Raw genomic sequence first — 25,493 nt, forward strand, 5'->3', positions numbered from 1 at the left:
TCTTTCAAACAGTAGAGTCATTAGCTTTCTTTTGCTACCAGACATTGTTTGAAGGGTTTTATCTACCTTCCAGATAATCCTTTAAATATTGTGGTAAAAATGAAATGTTTTGTCTTATGTGATAAAATTCCCCTGGCTCAAGGCTTCTTTCCCAATATTTTGGATATTCTTCATAGCCATAGAAGAGGTCGATTTTTTTATCCGCTATGTTTGAAGAAAGCTCCCCAGCAGCTTTTCTGGAATGTTCGAACTGCTCAGGTTTCTCCAGTACTCTTCCTCACCTTGAGCATAATGGAGGCAGAGAGGCCACAGCCAGTTTTCAGTTGTCCTTGAGAAATGAAGCAGCAAATTAGCTGAGATAATATCCAACACTCATCCGAATCAGTGGCTGAAGCCTCTACAGCCAGAATGTTTACCGCCTAAAATTAGAACCCTTTTCTGTGTTTGACCTTTCTCTCCCTTTTGCTCTTTTTTCTGGTTTTAGATCCTCCAGCAGCTACATGATTTCTCAAATGCTCCCTCATTTTTCAATTTCTAGGCTTTCGGCAGACTCCCCATTCCCTCCTGCCTCCCCCTGTTGCTTCCGTGGCCATGGCCGTGGCCGTGCAGAGCACAGCACCCAGTGAAGTCTCACTGTCCTGCCCCAGACATTCAACCTTACAAAACTAAGCGAATGGGCCCACCGTCCGGGCCCTCTACTTTCCATCTGTATTTCCAGTGAATTCTCTGCTCCCATCACGTGTACTGGACGGTTGCCTACCTCTGTGGCTTTGCTCCAAGTCCAGTCGAGACCTTGCTTCTCTGCCCAGACGTGGCTCCTGGTACTGTGTCCTGTCTCGGAGCTCATAGCACAGCATGTGTTGTAATGATCTGCTCCATCACGTGGTGCCCTGGGTAGTTCATAAGCTCTGTGAGGAGAGGTGCACGTCTGTCTTATTTTCCAGTGTATCCTAACATCATTTTCAGTCCCTCTCATAGAATAGGCCCTGAAGAACTATTTTATGCTGAATTAGTGATTGAAGCAAGTGACTTTTTTGTAAGTTCCTGCAGGGTGGGGATAGGTCTTGCTCACATTTATATCCCATAAATATTGCCTCACAGATCTTTTTACAGTGGACTCTTAAGGGTTGATTTGCTCAATTCACTCACCTCGGTCTTAAGACCTGTCTTGGAAAGTTGTTTCAGCATTATTGCTAAGTTGAAAAAAAATGTAGTTTGGGAAAGAGACTGGTACCATCTTAATAAGAAAAAAGAAATGCCATTGTGGTATGACTGAGCAGGTAAAATTGAAAATATTTATGGTGATTATTTTGGAGGTTGGTATCATGAGTGATTTTTATCTTCTTCCTTTTTGCTTACATGAATTTTCTAAATTTTGCACACCAGAAAAAACAAAACAACCTGCAAATAGTCGGTAATGCATGGGATTGTCCTGGGGTGCCCTTCTTTCCCTGCATCTGGTGCAGCATAGGCTTTGTCTGATATTCCTTGAACAGTCCTTGACCCCTTAGCGAGGGGTCAACTCACTTTCAAAGTTTGAATGCAGGGACTCTTGGCGATCATCACACTCTTTTTCTTTTTTTACGAGAGAATCCAAACTACCCATCTTTTCCTTTGCCAAACTTTCTCCCTGCTATCTCAAAGCATAGTTATCCATGAATTAATTATTAGAGTGGAGCGCCAGTCTATGATGCTTTTCAATAACATTTTCCCCCCAAAAAGTGGTATGAGGAATTAAAGCTATGTTCGTACACAAAACCCAGGGTATACCTCATATTCTGGATGGTGAGAGATGAAAGCAACCACTTGGGAAAGTGAACTCAAACTACCAAGGTGAGGAAACATGTCAATCGTGCTTTACTTTTAAAAATCAACAACCATGTGACAGGTGTATCTTAGGAGCAGCACTGTGAATGAAGAGGAAAATATAGGTTAAAATATGGGCATAAAGTGAGGGAGGGGGCTCTAACCCAGTCTGCACTGGAGAAGTTATCTGGAAAATCTTAGCAGAAGATTCCACACCTGACTCCACAGGCCAGCGCAGTGGGCAGGGGGGATGGACGGAGAGCTAATGCTGAGAGAGGGAGTAACCCAGTGTAGACTCAGAGGCAAGTCCAAGTGTGTCTTGGCAGGAAGTTCAGGGTCAAGGTGAGCGGTGAACTGAAGTTGAAGCATGGTGAAACTGGGGCTTATAATATGTGCTAAGAAGTTTGAATTTTATTATAAAAGATTTGGGGGTACATTCAAGAATTTTCAGCAAGGGACTTACAGAGCCAAATCTGCTTTTACAGACTGCTCAGGCATTATGATAGGGATGGATAGAAGTGTGGTGGGCACAAGTAGGAGAACTATTACCGGGCTGGTGCTTCAACCCTGGGGAGAGGTAGACAATAAGAACCTGCAAGAGTGGAGTGCGGAGAAGTGGGCAGAGCTAAGGACCTTAGGGAGAGAGGGTGACAGAACCTGGAGGTGAGTTAGATGAGAATGGTAGGCAGGGGGAGAAGTGAAGGCTGGTGTTGTCACGCCGAATGCATGTGGGGTGTATTTGCCAGATGGAGGTCATCAGAAGGATACTATGTTGCAAAGGTTCAGCATTTACCTATGCAAAGTTATACAGTTATTTTGGCATCTCTTAAAGCACAATTGATAGGAATATAATGAATGCTCACTGGGTACATATACTGGGTAGAAAAATCTATTCTGATATTCTCTTATATACAGAAGGTATTAAAAGTATGGTTCATGCCTTCAGATAGGTTTATACTTTAGTTGATGAACTGTTTACTAATTATAGAAGATGAAGTGAGGTCTCTAGTTCACTTGGGATGACTCAAAGAAAATATCATTTTGTGGTTTGATTCTTATCTAAAAATCAAGAAAATATACTCTTGTGTTACTCTGTGAATCAAACATATTGTTTCTAGTTGAGATGATAAATGTCTTGAATTATAGCTTTCTGGAAAACATTTTGTTTCATACAGATTAGTCTGACAGCCTATTTTTTTAGCTTTTATTTTTTATTTTTAAAGAAGATACATTTCATTTTCAGAGTTGAAATAATATTTGGGGACAGATAAAGTGGGGAGGGGTGGGTGGCCAATGTCATATTAAATTTTTTCCTAGGGCTAAGTATTCGTAAAATTTATTTAAATTGGTTTTGTTTTATAATCTTACAAGATTTTATTTTTTTTAAGATTTATGTGTTTATTTGAGAGAGAGAGAGAGAGCATGAGCAGGAAGGCAGAGGAGAGGGAGAGAGAGTCCCAAACAGACTCTCCGCTGAGCACAGGGCCCAGCGTTGAGCTCAATCTCATGACCCTGAGATCACGACTTGAGCCGAAACCAAGAGTCTGACGCTCAACCTAACTGATCCACACAGGTGTTCCTATCGTATATGATTTTATAAGTAACTATGTACTAAATTAATCTCTCCCTAAAATATGCAGTGAGGTTTTTGGTTTTATTTGTGGTGTGTCATAAAGAACTCACAAATCACCATTTTGGTGGTTATCTGTGGTTGCTTAAGCCACCAGTGATTTATTTATATGCGTCACTTAGACGCCTAACTGAAGCCTGGGAGTAAATGATTTTTGCTGTTGAATACAATTGAATCTATTGACAGGCAAAAAAGATGCTTTATTTTCCTAACTGTTACTCTACACCATATACCTCTGAAATGAACCAGTTTACGTGTGATAAACCTCACTTGATTGAAGCATCTGAGGGCGTATTAAGAATCACCACGACTGGCTCTGACACGCCTGTGATTAGACTCTGATCCCCAAATTTTATGGCTTTTTGTTTTGTTTTGCTTTTAAAAGGCAAACCCATAAATGTGATAAATGTAATTCCAAGATAATGGAGTTAGGAAGCCATTACTGAAGGCAATTTTAGAGGAAAATGGAGAGTGTAAAATGATGACTTTAAAATATTTAAAATTATGGAGGTGGAAATTAAATTGCAGACTTTGGAGAGAAGTGCGTACCATACAGGGGAAATGGAAGTCATCCCTAATTTAGAGGAAGAATTTACAGCGAGATAAAAAACCAGAGAGAATGGCAAATGTGAAGTTTAAATATTTTAAAAGTAACCATTTCAATTAGTTTCTGCATTTAAAAAATGGCATGTAGCAACAGGACATACAAATTCATAAGGGGGCATATTTATCTAAGCTCTTTCTGACCTTGCTTCAAACAGTGTATTTGAGAACTAGTATAATCTGTAAAATAATTTTGTTTCTTTTTTCTATTTCATCTTTGCTTTTGGTGTTTACATGTTTAATGTTGTCCTTAGATAAATTCTAGCAAATGGAGATCTACAGCACAATAGAAAGCACCCAGGGATCTTTGGTTAGTGATATTAACATGGGGTTCATGTATTAGATTAAAATACATCATATAGTCTCTTTGGCCATTTACTAAGATGTCTACGCATTTCTGTATATTTACATGTGTTCTACTACTAAGGAATTGAAGCAAGTAGCAGTGATTCTGACCCCTGTCAGATCCAATGTTCTCTTTCACCGTAAGTATTTTGTAACTCTTGGACTATTTTGAAATCATATTCATAGATACGGAAAACTACCTACACAGACAATTTATCTAATGCTGTAAGTGTAACTTAAAGGAGAAATAGCAAGTAAGCAGTTTACAGTAAGGTAGTCTGCATTTTCATTTATACCTGTTCAAGAGCTATTCTGTGAGAGGACAAAATGAAGTGTTAAATGTGTCCACCTGCATTTAGAGTCACCACGTAGCATAAGTACACACCCCTTGAAGACTTGGTCACCCTGAGTGGCACTGTCAACAATGATGCTGTATTCAAAATGAACAACTGAAGTTCTAATCCTTCAAAGTGAAAATTGCCCCTGATTTAAGCTGAACAGAAACAGAATTCCTAAAAAAGCCAGGGTAAGCTTAAACAGTTCAGAAATATTTTGTGTACATTTTCTTGTACCAGTTTACTTACAAGTGAGTCAGAACCTCTTGAATTATTAGTTTTAATTCCTTTGAAGGTAATTAAGTTTTGGCCCAGGACTCAAAATATCATCTTAAGTATAGTAGGTCCTCAACTGATGGTGTATCAGATTCTTTGGCGCATGAACATTTCTATTTTATTGGGAGTAACAGAATGGCAGCTGAACATATCTGAAATAGTTTTAGTTGTCATTCTCAATTAGAGGAAAGGCCAAAAGTTGGGTCTGTCTTGCCCTTCCTTCCCTTTCCACTTTCTTGCAGTAGAAATGCTTTTCTAAAAGAGCAATATACAGGACCTGGCACAGATACTGAAATCTGAAGTTCTTCAGTGAGAAAATTGGAGGACCAAGAGAGCCATTGCAAAGAATTGCCAACCACAGGTTCAAATCAAAATTAGAAAAGAAATATTTTGCCCTGGGCCCATGAACACATATATATTGATATAGGGTGTACATTGTGAGTTTCATTTCTTGTAGTGATAATGAACTTGAATTAAGCTCTGCTGGTCCTTCCTCTCATTGCCAATGGCATTAATATGAGGTGGTTGAGTAGAAGGAAAGAAGAAGAGCTCACTCATCACACTCTTCAGCTGGGCTAGGGAATGCAGTTGCTCTCAAGGCCTGTTCGCGGGTTTCACCCAGCATGCGAAGAGCCATAGAGCTGTTCTGCGTGTTTTGGGTGGAATATTTTTGTAGAAAGGTAGAATTTCAGAGCCAGAGGACTTTTACCTCCTGACCTGATATTTACAAACTAAACTCTTGAATAATATTATAAATAATGGACACTTTTGATCATATTTATAAAATAATGCTAAGAAAATATAATCACGAGACTGCTTTCCCAATTTTGTAAGTGTCTCTAATAGCAGTGATGTATTTTCCCCAACTCACTTTGTTTCCAAAAACATTATTAAGAGCAATAAGAATTCATAGAGAAGGTATGGGATGCAATTTTTTCTTCCCAGACTTTGATAAGAGGCATCTTCTTCCGCTTCTCTTCCTATGTAGAACCCTCCAGTTTTCTGAGGCTGTCTGAGATTTCTCCTTTTTCCCTTGGGCCCGTCCCTTGTTTGATGACTTGCAGGCTGAACATTTGACTAGGACACCTGAGCGCTGGGAGAAGCATTCTCTGTTCACAGCAGCTCCTCCTGCCCCTGAGATCTGTGCTGGCAAAGGGACCAGGACTGTGTCCTTCTCAGCTGCTGTTGGCACTTATCTCACACTTGGAATTTAATGGTAAATGACAGAGGTTGTCAATCTAAGAGCTAGATACTGGCTTACCAATTTTGCTCTAAGGTGTTCTAATTTTTTTTAATGTTTATGCTGTAATGCATAAACATAAATTAATGAAATTCTTCATTAATTGCTTCAGGCAGTTTTCCTTTTAAGAAAATGAAAAGTTTGTTTTCTTTTCTAGTTGTGGTCAAGCTAGTCCTTTTCCTGTTTCGAGAAGTGAGAAATTTAAATGACAAAATAATCTGTGACCTATGACAATAATAAATCCTTTAAGCATGTTTATCTCCTCAGTTAGGGACTGTTTTGTTTTTAAAGCTCTGCCAATCTATTCTCTAAAATATATCAAGTTCCTTTTTCTTTCTACAATATCCTTGATATTCTCCAGATGCCCCCCTTCTCCCCCATGAGGGGCTTGGGTGGAGGGGCCAGCTCCCCCATCATAGGGTGCTGGCAGTTGGGGTGGGTCTGGAAGAGAGAACAATGCTCTGGGGGTTGTTCTCCAGGGAAAGTCTCCGGGAACAGGTAGGATGGTCTCCTGGGATGAGTTCTAGACAATTTGCAGCTGCTGGAAGGAACAACCGAGCAGGTGTGGTGGAGAGTGTGTTCGGGTTGCTGTGGCCTTGAACCTTGGCAGACCTCCACTGGGGCCTCAGATTCCTTGCCAGAAGCACACATCGCTGCCCCAGGGCTCTGACATGAGGTGCCACCACACTGTGACCCTGAGGGGTGGGGTGTTCAAAGCGTGATGGGAATTGGGCTTTGTTTAATAGGTGGCTTATGGCCTGAAGCAGATGACTTGCTGATGAGTCTGGGGCAAGGGGCTTCCAGCAGGGCAGCCGGATGTTTTTCATCCCAGAGCTCCCCATCCCCCATAGAATTCCTCAGATCAGGGAGTAGCAGCAGCAGCCATCCTACCTGGGGCCTCATTCAGCCATTTCTTCCCTGAGCTGAGCGTAAGGTGCTCAGCGAGTCCCAGCTCATCCTCTTCCTGTCCCCCCATCAGGACACACCTGTACTCCCCACATACTGGAAGCCACCCAGCACAGCCTGCCATTTTCCTGGGAAACCCCACACTCCACACCTACACACACACACACACACACACACACACACACACACACACTTGTGTAAGTTGCTTCTGGAAAGGTCATGGGATGGAGGCAGGGAAGATGCCCTAAAAGACCCAGGGAATATGTTGCTGGTGGACGCTGGGCCAGCCATGATGGCACATACCGGATTCTCTGCCCATCAGGGGTGTGTGTCATTTACATCTGGGATATCTTATTCTAAATAGAAGAAACCAGTGAATTTAACTGTAAAAAAAAAACTATAGCTTTCTAGGATTGACCTGTAGATATTTCCTCTGACTTAGAGACAGCACACGTTGAATGCTGAATAAATACATTATTACCTCCTTCTACTGCCATACCTGTTTCTTTGATTGGTATATCCAAATTTCCTTTTAAATCCCAATGAATTGACATGGGAAGGACTTGTTTCCCTCATTCTACCAGTTCTTTGTGTCTCTTTTCTGGACCGATCGCTTTTCCAGCAGGTCCCATGATGATAGCTCTGCCCGTCAGCAGCCACATGCGCACTGGGTTTTCAATACTGTTCTATTTTTCATTTTAACTTCATTATAGTTTGAACAAAACAATTTCAGCCTCTCCTACCTCAGAGGGTTGTGAGAAATATGTTGGTCCTACTGTGGTTTGAAAAGCACCTGGACCTCTTTGGAGAGAAGGTATTAAAGCCATAAATACTACAGTGCTCGCTGGTGCCCAGGGGATCTGCTGGAAGGAACAGGTCCTGTGGGTGCTTGTATTTGGCAAACGTGGGAATGAAGACCCAAACTCATGTAGGACCTGGGCTGGAAAATATTACTGTAGGCCCTTGGGATCGTCCACTGAATTTATAACATGGTGTCATCTTCAGAGATGGTTTCTCATCCATTTATTCCACAATATTTATTGAACAACTTAAGGCACCTGGCATTGTGCTGAGAGCCGACCTCATATTGAAGACATGCCATCTTCAAGGCCCTGAAAGTTTCCCAGGGCGGGGAGAACTGACAGCAAATAAAAGACAGCACAATAGAACGTACAGAAGTACAACAGACGAGGGAGTCGTTAACCCAAGGATGAGTAAGAAAATACTTCCTCCAAGGAGGTGCTGTCACATTTGAGTTTTATGGGATAAGAAGTGATTTTCCTGGGCCAGGATGGAAGGAGTATATTAGGCCATCTGGGAGAAGACATGGCTGATGCAAGATCATAAGTGTGAGTGCTATTCTTGGGGACACTGGAGTATATGGTAGATTCTAGTAGGAGATAAGACTGGAGACAAAGGCAGGGGTAAAATCCTAACAGATTTTACTAATAAATGTGCACTTTGTCCTATAGTTACAATGGGAAACATCTGAACCTTTTAAAGCAGAGATGTGGCAGGATCAGATTTGAATTGTAGCTACATAGTTTTGGATGCAGCGTGAATTGGAAGGAAAAAGGGCTAGAATTAGAGAATACCTAGAGGCAGGTATTTCAATGGTCCCATTGAAGAAACACAGGGAAATATATAGGAACTAAGTCTTGTATTTTCATTCTCTTTGGCTTCAAAGTCATTTTGCTACGTGGATTTCCCTGGTACCGTGCTTAACCCCCTACAGATGAAATAAATGAGTTAGCAGGTATTTATTGATCGTCAAATATATGCAAGGGATAATATAAGGTGTTTCTAGAGATTGAAATAAATGCAGTTCACGACATGGTACAATTTGCCTTGAGAACTTTTGGAACATGGTGGAGTAACAAGCAACAAATTAATATTTTAAAAATTATTTCTGCCTCCAAGGAGCTCAGCATAATTGAGAAAAGCAAGGTAGAAAACACAGCAGTTCATGTTTCGCGAGTGTAGTGATTTGTTTTGCACGATTAGACATGTGAAGAGAGAGATGTAGGACTCCATGGCCTGGGACTGTGTGGGCAGGGGGAGCCGATACTGTGGGACAAGGACGGCTAGCTGGGCCTTGAAGGAAAGATCGAATAAAAGAGAGCCCTGTTACCAAAGAAGAATTTCTGGAGGCCTCCTGCGGGCGCTGTGGTATAAGTTCAAATACTAGATTCCAAGTAATATTGGTCAGGTTCCAGCGCTGTGCCTGCCTTAGGTTGGCGTTCCTCAGAAGGAGTCCCAGAGAGGAGGAGAAATGTGAAAGGGACGTGTTAGCAAGTATTCCCTGGGTTGAACAGGAAGGAGGCCAGGCAAAGTGCAGGGAGGTTAACCAGAGCTCATCTGGCAGTGGCACCTGAGGACCCCCTGTCAGTCACTGGGCAAGGGTCCCTCTGGGTGTGTAGATCCCAGGCAAAGCGGGTTCCAGCCTCCCTGAGCAGAGCAGCAGCTGCCGGCTGTTCAGGAGAAAGCACCGAGTTGGTGTGCCCCAAAAGCAGAGGGTTCCCAGGGGGTGCCCATGGGGCCTGAAAGCATTTGCTCTGTGTCTGTGTCAAGGGCCACTCCTTTCAAGTGCACAGAGTTCCCTGCATCGCGGGACTGGTTGAAGCTTATGACTCAGAGAGACCCAAGCCAGGATCTGATCTTTCCGTTCTCACCACTCATCTTTTGCCTCTCTCCCTTACAGAGAACACAAATATTGTCTGAAAGGCTCAGCCCCCAAGAAATCCTAGCCTTTCTTAACCATGGTCAGGACAGCATAAGATATTTTATTAAGTGAAATAGGGCTCATAGTCAGATTCTCAAGAGAGAACTGTAAGGGGGAGTACTGAGCTCGCTTGCTTTGAATGCTGTCACTGTCAGTGACCAGAGATTTCTGCAGTGCTGAGACTCGAGGGCCGCATGTTCCCCTTTCCTTATAGAGAATGCCTTCTGTTTCTGAGGTCACATCTTTGTCTGCAGAATTGACAGAAATTGCTTTCCAGTTTTTCAGAGTAATTTTAATTGGATAGTAATTTTAATTCTATAGGAATCACAGTGGTAAAAATGGTGAACCCCACATTTCTGAGCAGTGAGTTTAAAAACTTAAAGTTTAAAAATTGGTTTTGCAATTCAGTTAATTTTATTATACCTCCTCTTTCTATGGAGGTTGAAGTAGGTGTGTCCTCGTATATGTGTTTCTGTAATATGTGTGTGATGCGTGGTGGGGATTTTCCCCATTTTTAGCATTTCTAGCATTGTATCTAATTGCTTCTTAGTCATTTTTCATATGTCATTCATCAGAAATTCTACTTGCTTGTTCTCCACAAAACCAACTGGAAATATAAATGAGAGGTAGTGAGGGAGATACTGTAAAAAAAATAGGGACATGGGCAGAAAACGTAGAAAGAAGGAAATTGAACATGGAGTAGATGTGCTAAGTGCACGAAGCTTATTTAGCTAATCGAGTATCTTGTGTTTGGTGTCCTCAGCAGATTTTCTTTGGGAAAATAGCTGTAATTGTTCGAGACCCTTTGACAGAACTTGCCAAGCCCAGAGTCAGCCAACAGCATAGCTTTTAGTTGGCTGGGAACCAAGGTCACACCTTTCCATCCCAGGGTTTCCGTGGGCTTGGGGCTCTGTGCATGCAATGGCCTGGTTATGTGTCTCTCCACCGTCTCAGACCTGTGCCTCATTTGTCTTTACATCCATACAATTTTTGTTGAAGGAGTGAATGAATGAGTGAGTGAATAAATGAATGAATGAATAGCAAAAGAGGTAACATTTTGTTGCCTCCTGTTTGTAATTTATCTTCCTGATCGTCTCCCACCCGCCTGGCCCTTGCAGGCGCGCCCCCTGCTTCTGCCCCCTGTTCTCCCTGGGAGCACTGTGGCCTGGGACATGGCTGGCTCCTGGCTTTTCTCAGTCTCCTCTGCAGCCAGTCTGTTCCTGGCCACTTGCCTGTGGGAAACTGCTTCCTTTCCTATCACTTGGAAAGCAATCTAATGGACGACTTCACACTAATGTGTTGGTGCCTGCCAGGAGCTGAGGTTGTTATGTGCATTTTAACAAGGACAAGTAAAGAAATTGATTTCTAATTATAGAATTTAAAGCATAATAAAATAAGATATTTAGGAACAGGGGCTTCCTGGGAGCCTATTTTGCTTCTGTGAAATCCTGCCCAGTTGCAGGTAGGAAGGAAGAGTCTATGGCCTGTAGTTTCTCACAGGCACAGGGATGGGATGGCAGCCTTGGCTTAGGGGCAGCTCCCTGAGCCTCCTCCCTAGGACGGACTCCCTTCTCTGCCACCCTCCAGCCAGCTGGGTGACTTAATTCGGGGTTGTTGGTGTTGGGGACTAAAAGATAAAGCACACGTAATGCCTTTAATGCTGGCACATGGTCAAGTCTCATTCAAGGTATATTATTTTGCCTTGAAAATATGTTGAAAATGTTTAAAGTAACTAAAACAAAATGCTTACTGTAGTCTGCAGTGACAATTCACTAACACAATCTATTCTCTAGCTGGACATGATTAGGGTTGATGTTAACTCTTGATTCTTTTTTTCTGTAAAACTCTGCCATGCAGAAAGCCTGCATTAAATTTCCAAGTCAGTGAGGCCACTTGCTAACCTTTTCGTAGAAAACAAGCCAATGCTCCTGGGCTATATTGTAATCTTTCGGTTTTACAAGACCTCAGAACTATACTACTTAAAATTCTCATATCCCATGAGTCATTTATTTTTCTGGTTGGGAGGAACTACAGCAATGTTGCGAAGGAAGACTTTTTCATGTACTTCAACAAACCCTATGGTAGCAACTTTTAGAAAAAGTGTAGTTCTCATCACACAGTGACAGAGAGATTGAAATGTACATTTTAACAATTAAAACCTGTGAGCAAAATTTACATATGCAGATCTGTGGTGATCCTTCAGACAGATATTCTCAAGCTTCAGGGAGCTCCATAAAGCTACTGGGGGGGGGGCAGCCTGGGCTCTGGGGGTGCAGCTCAGGCCACAGCAGTTGCTTTGAATCACAAGTGGGGGCGGGGGTGGGGGGGGGTGGGATCTGAACCACAAATCTGTCCAGGCCCGAGTTGTGCTCTTTGTGTTCTGTGCTCAGACAGGGACATCACAGTTTGGACATGCTGCAAACCTTACCTTCATGTGTATCTTCTGCACTGAGTCTCTGATATGCCATTCAGGACCTGTTTGCCTGATTCTAGTTACTTCTTTCGTTGAAACAAGTGGCCTTGCTTGGCCTGACAGTTTTGTCAGGCTGTGTTTTTATCTCTGAACACAGCTCTGGTTCTTCCCACTTTATCTGTGCTGTTCAGTCAGGCAATCTTTTAGCTTGTTTTTATCTTGTTTGGTTCCTTTACCTTTTATCTGCACTTTAAATGAAGGACAGGAAATGACAGTAGTGGGGAGGGAGCTTGTGAAGACCACTGATTTCCCTAACCTGGCCGCCTTGCTGCTTCTGGTAGGTTCTGGTAAGATCCAGACTGTAGGAGAAATGCCAGCCCGATGAACTCTTTCCCCACCTCCTCCCACCCCGCGGTGGTGTCCTAGGGCCATGTCAATGAGATTCCACAGCCTGGGGAGGGTATCATCTCTGTTCTGGAGCTGAAAGTCTCAGACCATGGTGTCCACAGGGTTGGCTCCCTCTGAGGCTGCAATGGGGGGTCTGTTCCAGGCTTCTCTCCTCACTTCTGGTAGTTTCTGGCAATCTTTGCCATTCCCTGGTTTGTGGACCATTTGCCGTGACCTCTGCCTTCACTTTCACATGACGTTCTCCATGTGCTCATGCCTGTGTCCATAGGCATGGTCATTTTGGATTGGGGGACCACCCCACTCTGGTGTGACCTCATCTTACTGATGACCTCTGCAATGACCCTCCTTCCAAATAGGGTCACATGCTGAGGTGCTAGGGATTAGGACTGCAATATATTAATTTTGGGGGGACACAGTTCAACCCATAATCCCCCATCCAAGCATCATATGGGAACATTCCAGCTTTTTAGAGAAATGCCATCCCCACCTCTTTCATTGCCTTCTACCTTTGTTTTTTTTTAACTAATAGTTTTTTATTATGTTATATTAGTCACCATGCAGTATACCTTAGTTTTTGATGTAATGTTCCATGATTCATTATTTGCATATAACACCCAGTGCTCCATGCAATACGTGCCCTCCTTTGAAATGTTCGCAGCACCGGGCGTTTACAGAGTGGGCAGGAGTGTGTCGGGCACAATTTATGGGGCGTGCTGCGTGGCCTCAGCTAATGGTTGCTGTTTGCTCCGGTTTCTGTTCTGCTTGAAGCTGCCCAACACCGCAGTTCAGGGCCCCCCACAACTGCCCTTTCTACTTTTTGTCTGTCGCCGGCAGAACTGTGAGGGAGGCAGAGTCACCCTGGAGACCTTTAGCCTCTTGAGTCTGTGCTCCTCCAGCCCTCCGTGCATCGCCTGCACTGCAGGCCCTCTGAGCTTTAAAAGTGCCGTTTCTCTGCTCCCCGGACTTTGTTGCTGCTTGTAATTGGGAGTTTGTGGGTCTGTTTCTTTTGCTTGCTTTTCCCCCCAACTTTTCTTTATTTAAAAGGGACAAAAAAAGTTTTTAAAATATTTATTATTGAGATAAAATATAACATGATATTAGTTTCAGGTGTACAACATAGTGACTTGATATGTGTATTGAGAAGTGATGACCTCAGTTAGTCTAGTTAACAACTGTCACCGTACATGGTTACGAGATTTTGTTTTTTCTTTGATGAGAACTCTGAGGATGTAATCTCTTAACAAGTGCTTGCGTATTTTTGAGATCTTTATCTCAGGTGACTTTAAGTACTTCCTTAGTCATCATGCAGGTGACATTTTATTTTGCATTTAAATGGGCCACTTCAAGAGTTTTTAGAAAAGTTCTCTATTGAGCGCATACCTGGTCTAGGCACAGTTGGGAATATGCGAAGCTACTACTATTATCACTTCTAATTAGCTGGAGTAATAGTCGTGCTCCTGAAGATAGCTCAGGGCAATTCTGGCTGTTTAATTTTTTGCCTATTTTAAATATCGTAAGAGCAAGTTATTGTCTTGTGCTTTGGAAACCCCGGGGAAAGGTCTGACTGAGCAGGGGCTGTGGATTTGTACATCCGCACATAAGAGATGGTTGGAAATTGAAAATAGGGGGCATTACCCAGGGATGGCAAGTAGAGGGGGATAGGTATTGGGACCCTAGGGGGAACAAAAATATTTTAAAAGATCAGCAGAGACAAAAGGACCCCTGAGTAAGACTGTGGAGGAAGGTCAGAAAGGAGAGAAGACAAACAGGGACATGCAGGGCCACAGAAGGTCAGTGGCTTCCAGGAGGGCATAGCATCCAGGACTCAGGGTCAAGAACATGCATGACTTGCCGTGCTGGAGAATGGTAGGAGTGGTTCCTCAGTACGTTGAAGCACACACGTGAAATGAGGCAGAGTTGGGAGCAGTGGACTCCTTCCAGAATTTTGAGTGAATAGAGAAGAGAGGGGAATTAGTCAGCAAGCACCACAGGGTCCAAAATTGGTTTTCAGGGGTGGGAGAGATCCTATTTGGAGCTGAGGAGTTTTGTGTTTTCGTATTCCCACCGATTGTTTGCCCGGGTGTCACTGGACACGTTTCTCCACTCTTTGTAGTTTGGGAAATTGGTAGTTAGATTTCGAGGCTCGAGCCAGGTCAGACTGGATTCTTTTGGCAAGGCTACTACTCTCAAGGTGGCATCGTGGAGACGTGAATGGTTTTTTGTGAATTTGCAGACATTGGTGATTGTTGCCTGGAACAATTAATTCATTTAGGCATTATACATATGATTTCAAACACATTTCGCAATATGAGAGGTTCTGTGGCTGTAAATATCCCCCTCCCCCAGATCAGTGGGTACACACCACACATTGATCACAAAGTGAAATTACAAATACATTTTTTATTCAAAATGATCTCTCGACTTCTCTGCTCTATGCCAAGTACTGCCCTAGGTCGTTAGAGTGGTGTGTAAAGGTCTGTACAGAGGCCTGGGCCTATGAAGCTTCTAATAAATGGACTCAGGGTTTTGTGAAGTTGGTGAGTGATAATGCAGGGCTGCTCAGACTGCACGCAGAGCCATTGCCTGGTGAGAATGGTGAAGGAGGACAGACTCGCACCTGGGGATGTGATGGTGGCCCGGGGCTGTGGCATGATGCACAGGTGTACCCAGGACTGTTTGGGGTCCCCAGGGATTGAGTGGTGCTCGGAAAAGCTGATGAAGCACTGAGATAATTTTTTAAAATGATCTGCTATCATGTCAGAAAAACCATCTACAAAGTACAGAGAATTTCATCATATTATTCTGTAATAAAATCATGTAAAGACAACACACAGATTTATTCGAACATACAAAATCCTGTACACTGAGAACACCCAGTGCTGGTGAGGAACGGAAGTCACAAGAAGACTCGTTCATGGCTGGTAGGCATGGACAATGGGGTGGCCTCTTTGGAACGCAGTTTGTCAGTTTCTTACACGATTAAATATACTCTTACCGTAAATCCAGCAATCATGCTTCTTGAGATATGCCCAAGGGAATTAAAAAATTGTATCCACACAAAATCCTGCATATGGTTTTTTACAGAGGCTTTATTCATAATTGACAAAACTTGGAAACAACTAAGGTGTCCTTCAGCAGGTGAATGAATAAATAAACCGTGTTCCATCCAGACCATGGACTATGATTCAACACTAAAAGGAAATGAGCTATCAACCCATGAAAACACATGCAGGAACCTTAAATGCTCATTACTACGTGAAAGAAGCCAGTCTGAAAAAGCTCCATCTTGTATGATTCCAACTATCTGACATTCTGGGAACGGCAGAAGGATGGAGGCAGTAAGAGGATCAGTGGTTGCCAAGGGTTGAGGGGAGGAAGTGATGAATAGGCAGAGCACAGAGGATTTTTAGAGCAGCAAAAATACTCCATATGACATCATGGTGGATGTGTGTCCTTCTACATTTGTCCAGACTCATAGAATGTACAACACCAAAAGTGAAGTCTAATATAAACTCTGGACTTTGGGTGATTTTAATGTGACAAGATGGGTTCCTACTTGGTATAAAATGTATCCTTCTGATGGGGGATGTCAATAATGGGGAGGCTCTGTGTGGGGGGAGGGAGGAAGTATGTGGGAAATCTCTGTACCTCCCTCTCAATTTTGTTGTAAACATAAGACTGCTCAAAAAAATTGTCTTTTAAACAAAACAAAACAAAACACAGTTTATTCTATATGCTGAGAATTAATACGTCACTAACTAGAAATATAAAATTAACTGGCATTTATTATTTTTGTTTCTATTTTTAGAGTTCTAATCAAACTTTTTCTTCTCTATCAACTACAACATTTTGATCCCTATTTCAAGTAGATGCACTTTCCAATTCCAAGCACATCAGGATGCTGGGGTCCTCTTGTGTGTGTGTTTGGGGGGGGGTCTTCAGGGTCACTTCCTGTCACCTTACATGTGCTGTGCAGAAGGGTCATGTTACACGAGCAGGCAGCAAGCAACACAAGAGGCCAGGCAGGCTCTGCAGACCTCGTCTGGGTTTTGGTTTTTATCTGACACTAACCAGCTATTCTGTTCATCTAGAAAGGTTAATTGGGGGCTAGTCTGTGCTTCAGAACCACCTGCCTGTGAGTGGGAGCCTGCTTCTTTCGGTCCCAGTCATGTCTACTGACAGGTGGGTCTGGGTCCTTACGTAGAGCCTGGGCTGTGGAACCTTCCTGGCTCCCTCAAGGACAGCTCCACCCGAGAACCTGAGGCCTGGCTCTTCAGCATTGGAGATTGCCTTCACTGCTTTGCGGATTTGTCCCAGTGCAGATACTCCTAGGAGAGGACCCCCCTTTTTACCCATGCCGACATCACACAGCGTTGCTTCCTGAGAGCGGGTTTTGGTTACATGGGCAGATCAAGCTCCTGAGATGGGTGGAGGGTGGCCCCACAGAGGAAGACAACAACGCAGCAGGTGTGCAGCCGTGAAGACAAACATCGGGGTGGACAGGGCTAGCCTACCGCCGATTTCTGAGGGTTGAGCACGGCTCACACAGACGCTTCTTTTTCTCTGTTTCCCTTCTTTTATTTCCTTATATCTTCCCAGTACAGGGTACATGTATCTGATTTAGGCTTTTGTTTATATTATCTCTTATTTCTTTCTCTTTTCTCATATCTTCTTTTCCCTGTCTTAATTTTATTTTAGTTTCTCCTTTTTCTTTAAGCTTTTATTTTCTTATTTTTTCCATGTCTTATGAATTTTCTCCCTTTCCTTCTTTCCCCCCCTGTTCTTCTGTTGACTTTTTATTTAGAGAGAAAATGCTTCCTGTGTGCTTGTTATGTGGGTTAAGTGTTAACTTTGATAAATAGTTGTATGATTACAAATTGAAAAACTGGAGTGCTGTGGTTTTCCCTTTTCAACAACATTTTGACCAATGGAACCACTTGTTGAAGAAAAGAATCTAGTTTTTCGTGAGGATGAAACTGTTATAGACGTAGTATTCTAGTTTAATGTAGACAGCAAATCTCTTACTGTGTTTTAGACTCAATTTCTTCTTCTCTCAAGTGTGATTTCTCCTCTCCTGTCCCCTCTGATCTTTTTTTCTTTTCTTTTTCAATTGGAAGTCAAGAAAGTGGCCCAGAACTATCTGGTGCTTGTTTACTGAGTGCTCTGTGCTGGGTATCTCAGCTATGGTGGTAGGAAAGTGGGAAAATATTGAAGGACTTTCTTGGTACCCAGGGATTTAAATAACATGTGGACCCTAACTCTATGTATGCTTCAAACAACCTGTATATCTGAAAGATAAGTTTGTGTATGTATTTATTCAAATGAAAATGATTTGTTATCTTTTCAATGACCATTAAAATCATATAAGTGATTAGGATCAGAATACAACTTTGAGTCACGAGCCCAGCATTACTACAGAATAGTCTTGTGAAATTCAGCCTCTTGATAAGATCATTACCAAGAAAAGCACCAGGGGTTTTGATGACATTTCTTGTTGTATGGTTAACCATGTAAAACTCAAGAGAATATGTGTGAACAAGTATATCCTCTTTTCTATTTATTTACTTGCATCTTTCAAAGGTCTTTTCCTTACAAACAATGTGTTATAAGGTATCATTTACAGTTGGTGAAACTGGTTAAATAACATCACCGATACTTTTGATAGACCTTTCTAGGCAGCTCCCACCTTTGGACCTCAAAATTTGGGGACTTATGTGTAATCATTTGCTTCTTGTTTTCAGATAGGTTCGAGATCGCTGTGCCATCAAATAGCCACATCATCTCAGAAGCTGGGGAAAATGTCACGCTCACCTGTCAGCTTCCAGGGAAGTGGCCAGTACACCAAGTTACATGGGAAAAGATCCAGCCCCATCAGATCGACCTCTTGACTAGCTGCAACTTGTCCCAAGGGAAAAGTTATACTTCAAAGTACCAAAGACAGATACTGAGCGACTGTAGTCAGGGCATGAGAAGCACCTTCATCATCATGCCCCAGGTCATGGCCTCTGACTCAGGACTTTACCGCTGTTCTTTCAAGGCCAGCACAGGAGACAATGAAACCTTTGAAACATTCGTGATGACGTTGACTATAACCGATGGTGAGTACGTCATAGATGTCTTCAAGTGTTAGAAATGGGAAAGCCAACCACTGTGGATTGGTTTCTGTTGTCTTTTTCATGACTCTATTGTTGCAAATATTTTTTAACGATGGAGCTTAGGTAAGCTGTCAGTCATTGAATGTTAGTATTTGGTTTTTCTTTATCTTGCTAATCCATCAATTACAGATTTAACAGTTATAAATCTGTCCAGTTTCTGGACCTGCCATGTTCCTGAAATTAAAAAAAAAATTGGTAAGTCCAAAAACTGCATGGTATCAACAGCCTGCAAGTTTCAGCTATATAACTTCTATTTGTTTTTGACTACGTTACAGCTTCGTGATGGTGGTGACCAAGTTTTATAACCCTCGTGTATCCTCAGCAATAACAAAATGGTGCTGGATTGTTATTTGCTGAGTCAGTGTTGAGTGGAGTGGAATTTAATAAATGTTTGATAACGTTACTCCTTTGCCAGCTCAGGGCTTTGATTCCTTCAGTTGTTTTTGGCCCTAGGAGCAGAAACAGACTAGCGTTCCGGGCCTTTCAGCCTGAGCAGGCTCCTCTCAAGACCCACCACTAATTTTGTATTAGTAATTTGTTTCCTGTGTCATAATGAAGCCCTGATTGTGTAAGCTGCAGGCCGCACAGAACCTGCGTGAGAGTAAGAAAAAGTAACTTTTCACTTCCTGACGTGCAAGTGCACAGAGGCCTAGATAGCAGTGTGTGTGTGTGTGTGTGTGTGTGTGTGTGTGTGTGTGTGTTGGGGGGTGGTTTGCGTTAGGACAGAGTGAAAGGAAGGTGGTCTTGGGGTCTTCCGGGTTCTGCCTCTGGGCACATTTCCTCACAGCAGAGGAACATGTCAGAAAAAATCATTTCTGCTGGTGACAGAAATTATATTAACTTTTTCCTTCCTTCCTTCCTTCCTTCCTTCCTTCCTTCCTTCCTTCCTTCCTTCCTCCTTCCTTCGCTTCTTCCTTCCCTCCTTCCCTTCCTTCCTCCAGTCCTTCCTTCTTTCCTTCCTTCCTTCCATCCATCACCTCTCTCTCTCTTTCTCTCTTCCTTTCTTTCATGTGCTTCCAGCCAGCATTGGGCCTTGGCCTGTGTAGACTTATAGAGCCCAGGTTTCTTGGGATTTGACTGTTCTCTTACATACTCTGCTTATACTGCAGACTGCTATTTATTCCTGCATTGGAAAGGAAGAAGAACAGTGTTCATATCCGCAGCAGCGGTGTGTGCTAAGGAGGAGATTGGCAAAGGACAGCACTTTTTCATACATAGTCACCTTGGACCCCACTGAGCCTTCTTTGCTTCCCTTATGGCAGTGTGGGTTGTGGGTGAGACAAATTGTTCTGAGAACTTGACGTAAAAGAGAGGGGTGATGGAATATGTGGGGGAGAAAAATTAAGTTTCTTCATTTTAAGTGGTGATTCCATTCCTTGAGACATATATAGAAAATATTTTGTACCTTAAAAACAAAAACAAAAACCTTGCATTACACAAATGTTTTGTAAACCTGGCCAGGAAAAAAAAAGTCATTAATTTTCTCTCAGAGACCAAGGCAAGGAAAATTTCCATTCAGAAAAGTATCATAAAGAAGCTTTTTCAAACAAATAGGAAATAAGATCTTTTACATTATATATTGAAAAAATAATTATAAATATCTTAAATGATAAAAAAATAGAAGTAATAAATTTTTAGGAGGTATAGTTATTTAACTCTTACTAATTAATAACAATGTCTTTCACTTGTCCAGACATGACTAAATTTCTTGCACAAAACTATAACATAAGCTGTAAATGATATGAAGGTGACTGAACATAATGGTCAATATTGTTAGTGTCCATGTGTTTTGAACACTTGCAAAATGGCCTTTTGATATTCAATTGGCAGGTTAAAAGAATATCAAAAGGGCTTATTAGTAAAAAGTTATAATTGATGGAAAATGTCCAGCTGTTGACTCTATGTTTTGGTTTAATTCCTTTTTAAAATAAATGTAAGTAAAGATTGAAAATAAAAAAATCAGCTGGAAAGCAGAAATAGATCACTTCCATTTGCTCTGATGTGATTTGATTATTTCAAGTCTTGAGGCTGTTTGGTCAAAAATCAATGTGGGAATTAAAGCAGACAGACAGGTATAAGATGTGGAGCAGATTTAATTTATTTCAACTGTCAAGGGAGAGGTGATTGTGACACAAATTTTATAAACTGCTATGCATCCTTTTGTTGCCTCCCATCAACTTCTTTTATGGGATCCAAAGGAGAGATTTTCATGACTGTCATATTCTACACACACACGGGGCTCTTCCCATGCTTGTGTTCATCTTCAGACAAGTATCAGGTACTCAGAGGTCACCCAAAAGATGACACAATGCCAATCAGTGTCCCCTATATCTAGTTCTTGATATATTTTAAACAGAGGGAGACAGTGGCAGAAGCATGGGTTGAACCCAAATTTCCTATGGACTATCTTTGCTGAGTGAAAAATATTTGTCTCCTGTCCTTTGCACTCAGGACCTGGGAAGTCGTTTGAAATAACTCCAGACTGACTTTTCTGAATATGAAACTTGTCTAGACCCCAGGGGCAAGGAACAGGGGGAAATGTGAATATACTGACAGTGACCAAGATTATTTGGGGCCCTTCATGTCCTCTAGATAGTCATTAGCCATGAGAAAAGTGTCTTAGTTTCCACCAAAAGAATTTGGGAAGCCTTCCAATATGAACTAAATGATGTTGAGACTACTATTGTTTCAACCGAGCTTACTGATTATAAAAAGAATGAAGATCAAAGAAATGAAGTCAGCTCTCTCAGAAAGTTTCTGGAGACTAGTTCTGAGCAGACTTCTGTTTGCCACTGCAGATCAGCACTGTTACTCACGTCTTTGTCCGGTCTTCAGCCACCGATGAGGGCACTCAGCTGAACCACCAAGTTCTGACTGATGATCAGAGCAGGAAAAGAGAGTATAAGAAGTAACACAAAATATGCACGGGGAGGAGGAAGTTGTGTGTTGGTGACTGCAATCAAATGACGAGGTTGATACAGAGATTTTGAGTTCCGGGTTAATATAAAAGGAGGGAGGTTCAGCAAGGCGATGACTTGGTGCTGTTCTGTATCTCATGTAAGAGCAATGAAAGCCACTATTGATTCTTGACCAAAATGGCAAAATGGTATGCAAGGAAGTGTAAGTAAAATCGTTGAGTGCAGAATCAAAAAGAGAAAATTGAGACCGAGGAAACTAGCTGTGAGTCAGTTGTAACAGTCCGTGCATGAATGCTTGAGGTCTTATCCTAGGCTGCCTCTATCACGTATTAGATCTTGGGGCACAAAACGGAGCCCACCCCAGATAGACAAATTTCTAATGATGCCTCCTCTGGGCCGGCAAATTAGAAAGAGGTGCCTCTTCCGCCAGGCTGCTGCAGACCCCAAAGCTGGTGTGCAGGCTTGGTGGGGGGCCACAGGCTCCTTACCCACCTTCGCTGGCACAAAGGTGGCCTGGACGAGGGCAAAGAGAGGTTAGTCTGATTGGAATGTCAGCTAGTGCTTGCCAAGGCCTTGCCAGTCACTCATACTTTCCTACTTTCTCCTCTTCCCAACCAACCTACTAATTTCATTACATTTACCTCCTTTCCTTTAGAGTTTCCATCAGATCTCTTCCGTCTTCACGATTCTTCCACATTAGCCCAAACTGCTTTCCTGCCATTGAGCTATTAAACATTTTGAATTTCTCAAACTTTTGTAACTTGGAAATGTATGCCATTGAGTCACTTAATAATTGTATTTGTTTGCAGTGGTCCAGAGACTTATGTTAGAAATAACTTGAGATTAGGGATTATGGCATCTTTGCTTAGAGTTGTCAAAATATCTTTCCAGATTATTCTCAGTAAGTGTTCTCAACTAATTCTTTGTATGTTAATATTTTTATCTATTCTAGTATATTTCTATGTATTTTACTTATGCTCTAGAATGTGTCCATTTTATTTTCAAGTTTTCTAGCTAGATTATTTCTAGGTTTTCCTCATCAACATTTAACATTTGAGGTTTAGTTATTGCTGATCAAAGAAACTTAAACTCTAAGGAGATTAGTTGCAATGTTTGGGGAGAAAACTTCATGAATTTTGTTTATATTTATATCTTTCAAAAAAGCCTATTTCCTTTCTTAACTTTATTTTTCTCATTTTGCATGTTTTATATAAATGGTGCATAATTGCAAGTCACTGGATCTGGTGGATGGGGTTTGTAAATGAAAATTACAGAAGTATTCACTAGGAAATCATGGGGCCACAGCCAAGGGTATCTTCCCATACGTTTCTTCTGTAAGGTATAGGGTTGACAAACAGGTAGGAGCATAGAGAAATAGGGTGCTGTAGGTTACAAATCTTGCCTATATGTAGCTTGATGGATGTTGACTTTGGGACTCTGTACTCCTGAGTTGGACTAGAAGAACATGGAGGAAGAGAAATGAGCTTCGTTTGTTTCTTTGGTCTTTAGTTTCCACTAAAATGCAACCAGTTTGCTCCCAGGTGATTTGGATTCCTGAGCAGTGTCAGATGTAGACAAGAGAATTTTTTTTTAAAGGGATCCACTTATCCAGAAACTTCTGTCCCATTCTTATGAATTTATGATAGGTCTGAATATTGTAGGCATGGGGGTTGTCCGAGCTGGTATGCACTGGAATGTCAGATATGTTTATTTCCATGACATAGTGTGAAGAACTTAGCTTTTTAATATCTTCACCTACATAGAAAATAATGTTCCTGACAGTTCTTTATGTAATTAGAACCACAGCACCAGAATCCAAAAGCACTAGTGTCACTGCTCACAAGATAAAATAGCCTCTACTGAAATGGATCAACTACAATTTTCAGCTCAGTTTAGTTAAGTTTTTAAAATTCTGGGTGATAACTGGATATCCAGATGAAACATACTGTTTCCGACATCACAAGTGAATTGATTACTCAATCATGGCCTATTATGTCTCTGTGTCTTTACAGTTGCCTCTGCCCAAATCAGTTCTTTTAGGAGACATTGAGTTTAAAAAAAAAAAAAAAAAGCAGCTACCTAGTTTGTTTTGTAAGCCCCACGTATTGATTTATTCATCTTTCCTAATGCACAGAATCCTGGAATGTTTGCCTGCAGTCATTATTGTATACATACCGTATTTGTGCAGATAAACAAGGCAGGGAATGGAATAATAATAATGGCAAGCTAACGTCAGACAGAAGGAAATGCTGCAAGACCTCACTCTTAGTTGCTTCGATGACACTGTTACGGAGGAGCATTGTTGGTGTGTATTGTTACCTCATGCATGTAAAGGGAGTCCAAGTTATATTTGCTTTACACCACTATAAACAATGTAAATTAGAAAGCACCAGATCCTAGGGACTGCTTTTCTTTAAGCGGATCTTTATCCTCACCTGAATTTCCAATAATTTTCATGAAGTTTTCCTCACCCTGGAAACTTAAGAGTACAGCTAGGAATTCGAGGTCAGACAAATGTACTGGTTTTCTTCCCACTTAAAATCCGTGTCAAGACACCTGCCTAATGACTCCAGCTGCAAAACAGCCTTTTTCACTCTGTCATGCGTGGGATTTTTTTATTTAAAGCATCTGGGAATTGTGAACAGCTTGTGGTTGTCTCTGAGAGCCTTATTAGGGACTGAACACAGATGATTGTGTGAAGTTTTCCCCAAAGGCAAGTAGAAAATTACTTAAAATTAAAAAAAAAATAGTTCTTCATATAAGATTAATGGCCTTTCATCGATAGCAATTCTAGTTTTAAGTGTTATGATTCGATTAGTCACACAGCTACTACCGACTTCAACTGAAATATTTTAAAAATGTGCTGACCTGACTCTTTGACAAATATTGACAAACACTAGGTGACCGAGTAGGTCTGCAGAGGACTATGTTATTTAAAAGGACAGAGAATGAAGAATAAACATAGATCTGTCATTTGTAGAGACACATCTTGAACCTCAAAAAACCTTAAAGTTCTTTACACTGAAATGATTCCAAGATTTTTTTAAATTTTTGAAGTATAGTTGATGTATAATATTATATTAGTTTCAGGTGTACAACATAGTGGTCCAACAATTCTATGCATTATGAAATGCTCCCCACGGTAAATGTAGGTACCCTCAGTCACCACCCAAAGTTATTATAATATTATTGACTGTCATCCCTATGCTGTACTTTTTATCGCATGAATTACTGATTTTACAGTTGGAAGTTTGTACCTCACGATCCCCTTCACCTATTTCGCTCACCCCTCCCCCACTCCCACCTTCCCCTCCGGCAATCACCAGTTTGTTCTTCGTATTTTGGAGTCTGTTTCTGGTGGTTGGTTGGTTGTTTTGTTTTTTAGATTCCTCATGGAAGTGAAATCATATAGTATTTATCTGTTTCCAATTCAGGGATTTCCAAAAGGCATGTATTCAACAGAGGTATTTTTGGATATCTTTCTAAAAATAAACACATTGCAATACTCGCTGACCACTCTAAAATTTATTTCTGGAATTAATTCACTTTCAGTTGAACTCACAAGTAACTGTGATATTCATAAATTTTTTAGATGTGAGAGTAGCATTTTATTTGATTAACCCACAAGAAGAGATTCTTTATTCCACAGATACAAGGTGGAAATGTTAATGCTCTCGATTGGATTGGTGGGAACTGAGAAATGGCTTTAGCTGAGGTGAACAGTGAGTGGACTGAA

At 41.6% G+C, this 25,493-nt stretch overlaps 1 protein-coding gene across 2 annotated transcripts in view; it reads left to right on the top strand.

Annotated features, from left to right (window-relative positions):
• Positions 1 to 25,493, top strand: part of CD226 (CD226 molecule) — a 109,929-nt gene that overhangs the window by 64,337 nt on the left and 20,099 nt on the right. For both annotated transcript variants that reach the window (XM_045790251.2, XM_045790252.2), the window contains one exon: positions 18,426 to 18,782. In XM_045790251.2, the coding sequence (XP_045646207.1) occupies positions 18,426 to 18,782 (357 nt within the window). The remainder of the gene's footprint in view (positions 1 to 18,425; positions 18,783 to 25,493) is intronic.

This window comes from Ursus americanus, chromosome 19 (genome assembly GCF_024610735.1).
Source record: "Ursus americanus isolate L20-20 chromosome 19, mUrsAme1.1.p, whole genome shotgun sequence".
Lineage (NCBI taxonomy): Eukaryota > Metazoa > Chordata > Mammalia > Carnivora > Ursidae > Ursus > Ursus americanus.